This window comes from Oryzias latipes, chromosome 5 (genome assembly GCF_053564925.1).
Source record: "Oryzias latipes strain Hd-rR chromosome 5, Olatipes_Hd-rR_3.1".
NCBI classification, from domain to species: Eukaryota; Metazoa; Chordata; class Actinopteri; order Beloniformes; family Adrianichthyidae; genus Oryzias; species Oryzias latipes.
The window spans coordinates 30,242,035-30,254,565 of NC_136241.1; the positions used below are offsets into that span (position 1 = coordinate 30,242,035).

General features: G+C 37.8%; 1 protein-coding gene across 14 annotated transcripts in view; it reads left to right on the forward strand.

The window, feature by feature from the left end:
* lrp1aa (low density lipoprotein receptor-related protein 1Aa) overlaps positions 1 to 12,531 on the forward strand; it is a 118,222-nt gene that overhangs the window by 14,134 nt on the left and 91,557 nt on the right. For all 14 annotated transcript variants that reach the window (XM_078947667.1, XM_078947672.1, XM_078947671.1 and 11 more), the window contains exon 2: positions 4,474 to 4,596. In XM_078947667.1, coding sequence (XP_078803793.1) covers positions 4,474 to 4,596 — 123 coding nt within the window. The remainder of the gene's footprint in view (positions 1 to 4,473; positions 4,597 to 12,531) is intronic.

Consider the following 12,531-nt stretch of genomic DNA (forward strand, 5'->3'; position numbering starts at 1 on the left):
AATAAAATATGTCCAACACAAGAGGCCCTCAGCTCTCATCTGTTTGCCTAGCTGTTGGACAGGACAAGTTAAAAAAAAAAAAAAAAAAAAAAAAAAAAAAAAAAAAAAAAGATAATTGCAATCATTTGTGCTGATGGCTTTCAATCTGCATAATCATTTTCATTCATTTCCAGGAAAGCAGTTGGCAGGAAGTATTTTTATTAGTATTTCTACACAAACTGTTGCATTTTGATGAGCTTTATTGTAATTTAGCTGCAGATGCCGGTGGATTCTTGGTCCCAGTGTAATGGCAGCATTACTGTGGAGGAAAGTCCATTTTTCAGTCAATAAATTGAACACAGGTGGGCAATTTCAGCTCATGGACACACAGTGGAAACGGCTCAGTTTAGAGAAAGTTTCTGTAAGCTTTCAGAAACACCACCAACTTCTTTCTCTGCAAGCTTGAGCTTTTTATTTGGAGTCTGGCCTCAGACACTCAACTTGTGTGTGACGAGAGTCTGTAGTACCCGGTTGATCTCTGAGGGCAGGCCTCCTGCTTATTTATAGCTTTACTGTGGGTGTTGGAGGAAATGATGCAGCGGCTGGGGGTTAGACTTGTGTTTGCCTTAGGAGAAAACTCTGGCTCTGAGCTCATCCTGAAGGACGAAGGTTTGGTGCAGATGGCAAAGGATTTGTATTCTGGCCTAAGTGGCTGTGGCCCAAATCGTTTCAGCACATTCTCAAATATGATGAAAGTACAAGAAGCTTATTGAGAGCATGTGTGACATTCCTCCTTCCCATCTCAATATTCCAGGCCAGCTCAGTGCTTTCACAGATCTGCACGCCCTTCCCCAACCGAGCGGTAGTTCAATCCCCACTTTTTGAATGCTTTTTTTCTAAGTGGAAGGTTATTTGCCACATATAAACAGTTTTGCAGATCAGTCACTAACCCATGTGGCAGCAGAACCTCAGCAGCTTAAAAGACTCTGAAGGCAAGGCAAGTTTATTTGTATAGCACAATTCATACACAAAGTAATTCAAGGTGCTTCACAAAACAGAAAAATGCATTAAAATCACAATACATCATAGAAATAATCAACATAAAATTTACTTTAAAAAAAAAAAAAAAAAAAAAAAACAGTTTATTGCCCTCAGATTAAAGTATGATAGAATCTGTGGGGAGCATATCAGAAGGGTCTGCAAAAAGCAGCAAAGACAGGTCATGATTCTCAATTAAGCACAAAAAAATGGATTTGGTTTAATTTGACTATTCTACAACTAAGGAAAAAAAAGTCCACGTAAATAGTAAATAACTTAAACTGAACAAAGGTGGAACTTTAAGTAAGAAATCATATAGGTTTACAGGAAAATCTCATTGAGAATACAGAAAATGGCCTAATTATTTTTGCCTTCATTGGCTAAACATAATTGCATCGTAGAATAATTAATGTTAAAATCAGCTGAACTTTTCCCCTACCCCTATGGCTTCCCGCTATACATTTAGCCCTTCAAACTGAGAGTTAAGGAAAAATAGTGCATTCGAATTCGGACATTACTGCCACTCCATGACATCATCAATAGTCACGGCTCAACTACGTAGTGCAGAACTGCTAGCGCTTGGAAAATACATAACATCGGTTTTTATATCTTTAAAAAGGCTGTGCTAAAACAAAAAGTTGTTACTTACATTTACATGTAAACATCTACGCATCAGAGCACAACCACGTGAAGAAAAGCACTTCTCCTCTGCAGCACGACACGGAACACGCTCATGGCGGAGGGCTTGGAAAAAGGGCGGAATTCCAGGGTTAGCCCTTAAAAAATTAAACACAACAGGATCTCTATCTCTGCTATTTTTTCTTATTTCTTTCTATTTAACATTGTGTAAAATGCTTCATGTTTTGTAGTCCTAAAAGGTAAGTATATCATGCCCTTTCTTTTTAGATCCATTGCTTCTCTTTACATGTCCCAGATATGCTCCACTTCCTCTGTGCTAACCTTTTGACCTCCCTCCGCACCTTAAGTTTTTAGGTTTGGTCAGAGACATTAAGGAAAAATATGGTGTTTGCCTGCATCTAAATCAACAATTTCCTGCAAAAATTGTTGTCTGGTCCACCTAATGTTGATGCTTTAGAAAAAAATAAAAGAAAGGGATGGAAAAGCGGCGTGGAAAAACTGTAACACGAGTGTGGCTGCTTGTCATGAATATTTAAAAAATGTTACTTATGAGAGGAAGGAAGGGACTCCTCTTCATGCAGAAACATTTGTGGGTCCCAGCAGAATGAAGGGGAAGATGAGTGGACATGTGAATGGGCAACAATATGTCATGTTGAATTGATGTAACTGAGGTTGAGCTGTTTTAAGATTCCCTTCACTACAGCAGTGAGTCTTGCTGTTGATGCTCAATGTTCATTCCCTAAAATATTTTTTTGGAAGTTAAATGGTGACCCAGGTATGTGGAGTTAATGAAAAAAATAAGAAATGTTGACTGTCTTTTTAAATAATTTGAATTATAAAGATGTGAAGTGATGTTAAAAACAAAAGGTTGGAAGCAAAAATGAACTTTAGACTGTATAGAATAATAATCATCATTGAAACCACAGTTGCCGTTGTTGGAGGAGCAGCAAAGAACTGGACCAAGTGACTGTGATGTCTCTCACAGAAAATGGCTTGCTTCCTGCTCCAGCAAAATCAAACCGATGCAGTCGGCATTTTGTCACGATACGGATGCTGTCATGCTGTCCAGGCCTCGAGGGCCGGTGTCCTACATGTTTCCAAACCATCCTGCATTTGAAGCTCCTTTATGGCTAAATACACCTGACTCAGCAGCATAAGGCAGGGTTTCTGGAAAACTAGCAGGAAGCCGGCCCTCGACGCCTGGTTTGGGCACCATTTAATCTGGTGACGTTGTCTTGAAGTTGAGTCATGGCATCTGGACCTAAAATCTTCCTTCTTGAAACATTTCACTACTCAGCCTGACGAATGAGCTTGAATAATAGGGAAAGGTTTCAAGACAGAAGATTTTAAGTTCTGAAATGATTCAGCTTCAAGACAAGGTATATCTGACACAAAGAAAATAAAGAAAATGTTTTTTCAAATCCCAATAAAAAATCAAATGTGATTTGAAATGGAATAATTAAGTATTTTAGTAGTAATGTTGAATTTTTTTTTAGATTGGAATGGACAGAATTAAATGTCTTGCCTGTGTGAGAAGCCTCTAGTGGTCACTCTGTGAACTGTTTTGGCTTTAACTGCATTTTCAGGTAACCTGAAAGTAAAAATGTAGCTTCTCTATTAAAACCCCAGAGGTCAGCATAAAACATAGAGCTTTTTATCCCCTATCATTAAACTTTTGAGCAATTTGTACTTTTGACACTGTCTGTCATTCCTGTTCTGCAAAAGGTTTCAGTTTGAATTAATGAAAAAAACATCATTTGCAAATATTTCCACGTTTTACTACTTTGTGTGGATTCAGTCTGGGATAGCAGGAGGGCCCGGTATCCTTCTACACACTACTGTGAATACAAAGATTTATTGAACAACGGACACAGCTAATCTTTTCACACCTGGCTCAGTTCACTGAATCCACGCTCTTCTCTTCCCCGCTGCTGGGGCAAAATCCCACCTCCCCACCACAAAAACAGCTAAACACAGAAGCCAGGTTTCATGACAGAAACCATTTGACTTGATGACCCTCCAGTCTTCTATGAAGCTTCCCAGCCTTGGACCACTTCCAGATGCATCTCACTTAAGCCAGTTACTGGATGTGGATGTTTTCAATAAATATGATTTTTTTAGCAGGTTAAATTCTCTTTTCACAGCTGACACAGATTTGCTGTTTGTTCATCTAAATTGCTTGCTCATATCATCATTTCAGCCGTTACAGAAGGTCTGAATCAAACTTTGACGTCCCTGTTGGCTTTTGAAGTTTAGTTATAAAATATTTACAAATCAGGGTCAATAGAAAGTAGATAACCCCTAAAACAAGAGCCTTTTAAGGTGTTTTAAGCTCAGCTTGTTGTGTTTATGTTCATTTGCTCATTCCAAAGATTTGTTTGAAGGAGAAATAGAGGACATAACATCTAAACAGGAAGCTTTTTTGAAGCTGCATCTCTGGCATCAGCCAGGGAAAGCTGTCCTACTTACTGCTACTCACTCTTAATGTCCCTGTTAGATACAGCTTTTTCTGAAAGCCTTTCTTTTATTTTCTATTTTTTTGTAACACATTTTCTTTTTTTGACATTTATTTTAAAGGAAAAAGGTTTTCTATACAAGACAAGAGACTCTTGTAAATCTTTGGTCTTTTTTTTGTCTCTTCCATCAAACGGCAGCTTTCCAGAACCTCATTAAGGCCTTTGAGGGCCACTACTGATGCTGAATACAAGAGACAAAGCTTTCTAATGAGATCTATGGGATAAAGATCCTTGACACAAAAGGGTTTGCTTTTTGTTCAATTTTTTCCTTCATTTTCTCTTGTTGCTTTGCCTCTTTCAGCCTCGAGGAGCTGCAGCCCAAAGCAGTTTGTGTGTAAGGATGGAGTGACGTGTATCTCCAAAGGCTGGCGCTGTGATCGTGAGAAGGACTGCCCAGATGGCTCAGATGAAGACCCTGATGTTTGTAAGTCTCTCAAAAAGTAAAACGCTAAAAAAAAACCATCTGACCGAGATGAGATTCTGCTGCATCTGCTTGGATCAAAGACTAAACTTCAGCTGCCCAGGAAGGAAGTTTTGTCAACTCAGATCTTTAGTCAAATGTTGGTGTTTCCTGTAGAGGATGAATATGGAGGAGTCACAGATGTTGGAGTCTGAGTCGAACTATTAATCAAGTCGCATTATTTAGTTAAATTAGACGTTTGGTGGCAAAGAAACATCAGTGTCAGGTTGAATGGCTGCCCAATTCAGAAAAAACAATCATTAGGATGCACTACTGTTGGTAGTGCTGTAGAATTCTGGCTTGATCAGCTCTCTGATTCTGGTTTGTTTCGTGTCAAACTACATGAATTTATGGATAAATCTTTATCTTGACTTTGAAAGAGTATAAAAGTTTTTTACATTTTCATTTTAGCATAGCAATGGTGTAGAAGCGACTTTAAGGCTTGACCGAAGACGCTGAGGCATGTCCTTTGTTTGTTAAAGTAAATAAATAACTCCTTAGCCAACAAAGTTCATGTAAATCTTGGGCATTAAAAAAAAAGAAGATATTTTCAATGTGTTAAATGAAGCTGTCTACAAAAAATACCTGCTCACCCTCTCCATACACAAGCCATGAAACTTGCAGGTGAACAGGTCCATTTAGTTAAATTCAGCTGGAAGGGACAGTTTAAAGTGAGGTTAGTGTGTGGTTTTCATTTGCATTGGGATTGTTAAAAAATTCAATCTTTCTAGGTGTAATGCATCCTATTATTGTCGTTTAAACGCTGGCCGGGTCAATGTGATGTTTTCTAAAGATTGTTTGATTAGGAGAGATTTAGCTAAAACAAATATGCTGGATGATAAGTACCAGCTGAGAAGGCTGCTGACTGGTTTTAGAGTTGTTCATGAAATTCCTGTCAAATGATAGAAAGGCGCAGGTAAAGGTTCACTGGCCATAAGATAAAGGAGAATGATCCGCTTTTATAGTGTTAAAAATGATGTAATTTCCACTTAAAAGCATGAACACATTTTTAAAATATTTTAACTCTATTTAACCCATTGCTTAGCTTTTGTGGGACCAAGCTCCAACACTTTTAGCCTTTAATATAAATCCATTGAAGTCCCACTATGATCATCTTTTGACCTCATTTCAAAGTGTTCTCAGTGGTCTTTTAATTACAATTATGTCATTTTTAGCTGTTTTCTCTGACATAGTTTCAGCAGAGCACCAGTAGTTCATCATAAATTTGCCACTGAGTTGTGGGCAAGACTGTTTGCGTGGAGTAAGCCTCCCTTCATGCAGGGAGCTTGTGGCCCACTGATTGTAGCACCTCTGCAATTTTTTTTCAAACAGCATTTTTTAATCTGCTCCTGATTCAGAAACGATTTGAATAAAGAAATACTCAGAGATGCAAATTTAAGCTTACTTTACCTTAAATATGTCCTCTGTCATGAGAACAATCCCACAAAGACACATTAGAAACACCAAAAACACGGTTTTCGTTGGAGTGGGTCTTTAAAACGTGTACAGACTCAGGGGTGCGCTAAAACAGCGCTGCAGAGATATCTCAGATGTTTTGTGAAATCAGTGCCATAATGACAGAAAAAAAGTCAAAAAATATTCTATAAAATAAAGAAAGCAGATTATTGCAGCTTAACCCCAAATAGCCATACAAGTTTTGACCTAAAGTTACTTTAGAAGTCTTTTCAGTTTGTCTGGTGTCACACAGTCAGAGCAGAGGAACAAAGACATGGTCATTCATCAAGTCAAAGGGGTCACGCTGCCGCTAAACAGTTCTGTCATGGAGTGTTAGGAGAATTACAAAGTTTGTCTTTCCTTGGTCGATGTGATTTTCAAAACCACAGAGTCACAGAAAGAAAACCAGTCTGAAAGAAGTGAATAAAAAGAGCAGCTGTGACTCAAAGTCTTCATTAAGAGCAGAGATGCTTTGAGGCATAGTCCCTGCAGGGGTTGCGAGGCAGCAGTGTCTTTTTGGTTGGTCTTTGAAACTAAAATGGTTGCAGATTTTGAAGGAGACAGAAGGCTTGAGCAACATTTTGTAGAAGTGTGGCTTTCAGGGGTTTTTGGCCTTGAGTGGTGTGGAAGTGAGGACAGAGAGCTGCAGCAGCCTGGATGCATGACACCGAATGAAAGGAAATGTGGAATCCATTAGAGATCACTCAGAGAAAAGAAGAAACCTGCTGTTTTTACTGCCTGCTCCTCTCCCTGCCTACATCTGTGGACTCACCCCCACCTGAGTCTCTTTGGCCCCTATGCTCCCCAGACGTGGGGCCAGGGCTTTTTTTCAGGAAAGCTTTCATACATTTCCACAGAAAATACAGCTCCATAAATTTTCTAGTTCCACAGCTGGAACTTCTGACATCACTGACTTTGGGTGGGGCTAAGCCCCCCCCCCCCCCCCCCCCCACCCATCTAAGATTTTGGAAAACTGGTCACAACATATAAGTTAGAAAAGAAAAAAGTAGAATTTCCTGTTATAGCACCCCCTCTGGTCGGTGGCAGTATTGTACAGAAAGGATTACATGGGTTGTCATCCATCAACTGAAGTTTAAAAAAGCATATAAGTATGTAAAAATGGTTTTATTTTATAAAAACTTGACAACACTTTTAACCAAGTTTGAGTACCTATATTAGAAATGAAAAATCTCATCTCCTAATCTACCACATTATGCCTTTTAGCTATTTTTAAAGGTTGGAACGAAATGCAAATGTGTCCTGCAGGTCCTAATTTAGATAAAAAAAAAAAAAACAACAATAAAAAAAGGTATTATCAAATGTACAGATGATTACTCAAAGCATAATTTTCTATTTGTTTTATTTGAAATGGTTTATTTCAAGCAATCAAATAGAAATAATACACAAAAACAATACAATCATCAGCTATACATTCATACAATAAACTTAGGATAATTAGACATATTAATGAATATTGCTTGAAAGGGAGTATACACAGCTATTGCTTAAGGATAAGTAGTAACCGTTTGTGAGCACAGGTTTTGTTGGAAGAAAATACACTTTTCTATTATTCTTCCTAAAAAAGTTCACATAAATCGTGAAATCTGGATGTTTTGTTTATATCAAAGGTTTTTTTTTCTGGTCAGCTCTGATGAAGCTGTAGATGATACATCTGGAGCATTAAAGAGCCTACACCATGCAAAATCAATTTTTTGAACTTTTAAATGTTATGTAATGCTCTGAGCACCAGCCCCTCCCAGCCCACAAAAACGAGTGGGTTCTCACGAGCTGACATAACACCAGTGAGAACAGCCCCTTCCAGGAAGAATCTGCGCTTCCAGCACTGCCCCCAGGCTAACACAAACACCCATTTTCCCCACGGAGCTAGCAGTGTTTGGCAAAAACACTTTAATTTTATATGCACAATATTCACATCCATTTTTGCAAAAGTTTGGAATGTTTTTTTTGTGGGCGAAACGCAGACATGCTGCGGAGGTCGACTCTATGTTGACGTCATGAAATGGGCGCCGCCCACAAACAGCAGATGGCGGTGCTAGAGGGCCGTCTTACTTCCGGGTTGGAAAAGAACTTTGGAAAATAACAAAAAAAATGTGTTTTTTCTGTGCCAAAGGTAATATATTATCACATACAGTACATGGATATCGTTTACTATAAAAGGCTTAAAAATAGCATGGTATCGACCCTTTAAATCAAATAAACAATTAAAAAAGCTTTTTGGTACCTTGGGATTTGAATGTTCTGGTAAAAGTGTTTCTTTTGCAGCAGCAATACTGGTTCATAAGGGTAGTTTATCTTCTCGTTCATGTGAATGGCCTTCACAGCGGTCTTTGTTGGAATGCTGGTCATTGCTGGTGAAGTCAGCCACTATCCAGTGCAGCTGCTTCACCCTGCTGTGTTGGCCTCACAACGCCGTTCTTTGTGCGCTGGCCTTCTGGGTCAGAGTGACACCCGATGAGTAAAAACAACAGAACTGTGGTGATCTGCCTTTCTAATCTATGACCAATTGAAAGCTTGTTTACAATATTAACGATTGAAGAAGAGTTTTACATGGATCCTAGTCTTCAGGGACTCTTAGCGTAGACGTGGGAGGCAGAGCTGACGTGCTGATGCTCCACTTTTCTTGCACAATCTCAATAAACTTTCTTCTTTTACAAAAAAATCCTCCAGAGTCTTAGCATTGCAAATACTTAAACTTCTTCCTTTGCAGTTTCACCTGCCTTTGATCCTAAAAAGCTGTGACAGCAAAAACCTTTTGAGAATCATAAGACCTTCTGTTGGTTTCGGAGAAGGTAGCACAGCACACCTGGATTACCTGCTGCACAGCTGTAAAGCAGAGCCTGTATGTGTGTGCATGCCCACAGGCGAAGAGTGCAGGCAGACAAAAGGGAAGAGACTCTGGTTTGAGCGGATCACTGTGTTTTTAGACCTCTCACACCCACATGCTGTCATTAGCTAGCGTGTATCCACCCACTTCCCACACGTTCCAGAACAGAATTGTCCAAAAAAAAAGAACTTTTCTTATGTTTAGCTTTCAAGGAGTCAGATTTTCCTGTATTTTTTGTAACTGAGAACCAGATTTTTTTTGACAGTCTTTCTTCAGAGGATCCTTAGCTTTTTTTTTTCTTTTTTACTTTTACTCGTGGAAAACATCTTATATAATACCTGCCCTTTTGTTTTTGAAATGTTGAAAGTATATTAGCTAAAACAACATATGGTGTGTTATTAAAAGAGATGGTTCTGAAAGTGAGCAGATGAAAAAGTAACGTTTCCCTCTAAAAGATTTTAAGGCAGTCTGCATTCTTGACCCATGAGAAACAAAATGCATATAGTCAAAAGAAGTCAAACTTTGTGATTTGGTGGAATAGTCTAGAGCCTAAATAATATTCAAAGCAGAAAACAATTAAAAAATTACAAAGGCATTAAAAAAAGAAAAAAAAATCAGGGAAGAATGTTATTATACACAAGGCATGCACAAATAAAAAAAGATTTTGTGTATCCAAAGAGGAGCTGTGGAACAAAAGCAGTTTACGCTTAAAACAATCTCCACACATAAGGGAGTTTAAGAAAAGGATTATTGATATATACACTTACAAAATATGAATACACTGATGTATCTGTAAATATTTATGAATTGGAATTGTGTGGGCATGCGCTTGAGTGTGTTGGGGAATTTAAATGGACCCAAATGAGAGCTTAAACATGATAAATGAGTGTTGGATAATTTATCTGTGTTTATTGACCAATATGTGATGTTATATGTGTTAGATGGGTATCTTAAATTAAATCAAATTAAATAAATAAATCTGACACATATTATGTACTTGTTAGAGAGGGATCAGAACAATTACAGATGGTGGGTGCACTGGGTGTGGAAATAAGTTTGGTCCATAGCATGGGGGTGAGAATATTTGAGGCTTTTACTTCTCACTCCCTTTAGGATATTTCTTGGATTTTTTTGTCTTCTCCAACTTTTCCTTTTGAAGTATGTGTCAAAAATGAAACGGAATAGCATAATCATCATTTTGAGAGTGCAGGCATAAATAAGATAAAGAAACGGTGTGATTATTGAAAACTTGCTGGACAATCACTTAAGGCGTCAGTGACCTGGAAGCCTAAATAAGGGCAGACTTCTGACACAAATATAGCTGGAAGATATCAGTATTTTTGAGAAGTAACTATATTATCTGCTGCTATCTCAGTGTTATCGGCAGCTTTCTTTACTTTGGCATATTCACTTGTTTTTGTGAGCTTTTTTTTTAGCGACACCAGGAGAAGAAACTAGGAACTGATGCTAAAAAATATTATTTATGGATTGTATCTGTTTAGTTACAGAGTAGGGTTTAAAATGTTACAATTTAAATAAAAGTCTTAAAATTTGGGATTGATTTATTTCAAGCAATCAAACAAAAAAAAACTAAATACAAATTGAAAAAAAAGATATACATCTGTACAAAGATATATAAGATGATTAGTCATAATTTACTTGGAATTTTTTTTTTTTTTTTAAAGATATGTATACATCCAAGTACATGTGTAAATGATGCCATTCTATTTCTCTCAATCATAAATTGACATATTTGCACTAACAGTACATGACGCATGAATTCATTTAATGTAAAGTTAAATAATTTTACAAAATCCATCAGTGTTCTTTTCAAGATTACCTTTTTTTGTATTTAGGCCAAAAAACTGATTTCAGTTTGTCTTTGATGCAAGAAATCCCAATTTACGTAAAGAAACTCTTACCCTTTTGATAAAGGCTTGCGGATGGTGATTTAAATTGTACATAATGGAACTTTGGAAACTGAAATTGAATTGATGGAGCGGTTAGGCATAGATAACCTACCCTATCTGATGACGATATTTGGTTTATTGCTGAAAGGGAACTCTAGCAAATAGTATTTGGTGATAAATCATACTTTTTCTGCTTTTTTTAATCTGTTGATTTTTGGTGGAGATTTTGGGTGTGAAGAATGAAAATCATTGTCATGTTTGATTTCACACTTATATTCAGACCATCCACATCTCCCTCCTCAATCTATAGACCTTTTCCAAGAAATGAGAACATCATGAAAAAGTGTACTCATTTTCCTTAATTGCATTAAAAAAAAGGAACTTTCATAGATATATATTCAGCATCCACTTTTTAATTTATATCAAGTAAATCTGTGTTAATTTGACATAAATTGGGGTTCCAGCTCATAGAACCCACAAATCAATATTTCAGGAAATCTAAAAAATTGTGTAGAAATCACTCACTTCTCAGTTTTTTCACAAAAAAAAAAGCAGAGATAAATACATGTCCAGTTTTTGAAAAGGGTTGTTCGTTAGCTAAACCCGATTAAACAAAAGATTTCACCTGCATTTCTTAAAGTTTTGTCTCTGGACATTTGTTGCTTTTTGTGCAAAAACAGTTGTGTGTTCAGACATCCTGGAGTCATGTGGCTTTTTGTTTTCACAATGCAGGAATGTTCATTCTGTATATTTCTAGTCCATTTACAGTGCAGTGAACTGAATTAGATTTATGTGGTAGATTCAGAAGGGGAGGGGGTGTTTCGATGAGAAATTAGGACTGGGGCACAGGATGGGGAAAGGCTGTCCTCGACAACAAGCCTGGAGTCTGACCCGTGTTTAGCCATGGAAAGCGTGTCAGGGGTTTAAATTGTAGGAAAGACCATTTAATAATCTCAGCAGGTTTCTGCAGAAAGGGGTGGGCCCTGCCAGGGGCGCCCCCTCAGGAGTAGGCAGGAGCAGTTCTCCAACATAATAAAAGAGAAATGATCTGTGATGCCAAGATAATTAGTATATCCAAATAAGAAATCAACATCTTCAGCACCTGCCTTTGCCTGTGGCCTCATCTTTCTCTGCATTAGCTGAACCCTTTGCATCTGGTTAGCAGCAGTGATGAACTGCTGGATCCTGTGTGTGAGATGCATTATTTAACACCCGGCTCTTTTCCAGCAGTGCTTATTCAACTCAAGTCTGCTCTTACCATTATCCTCAGCCTCTTCCCTGAGCCCCCTCAGGCTTTTGTAAAGCTGTTTCTCTAAGATAATTAGTCATTGTCCTTTGAATTCTGTTTTTTTAATGCTTCATTTTAACAAAACCAGCGTCTGGAGAGGCTCACGCCTGCTTTCTGATGACTTAAAGTTTTAATTTAGCTTATAATTTAGGACGTTTTTCAGAAATCTTGTCAGTTTTTGTTGGAAATAGACAACCTTAACCTCTATAAATGGATCTATTTTGTTCCCTTTAGTTCCAGATGTTTTCTTTGTTGAATTTTGCAAAGTAAGTTGTGGACAAAAATATTTGCTCAGTGACTGCCCCCCCCCCCCCCCCCAAAAAAAAAAAAAAAAAAAACCCCATGCAGATCTGGTGGTTGAGAAGGTTTGTTGTGCTTGCAAGAGGCTGGATTTAGCCTTC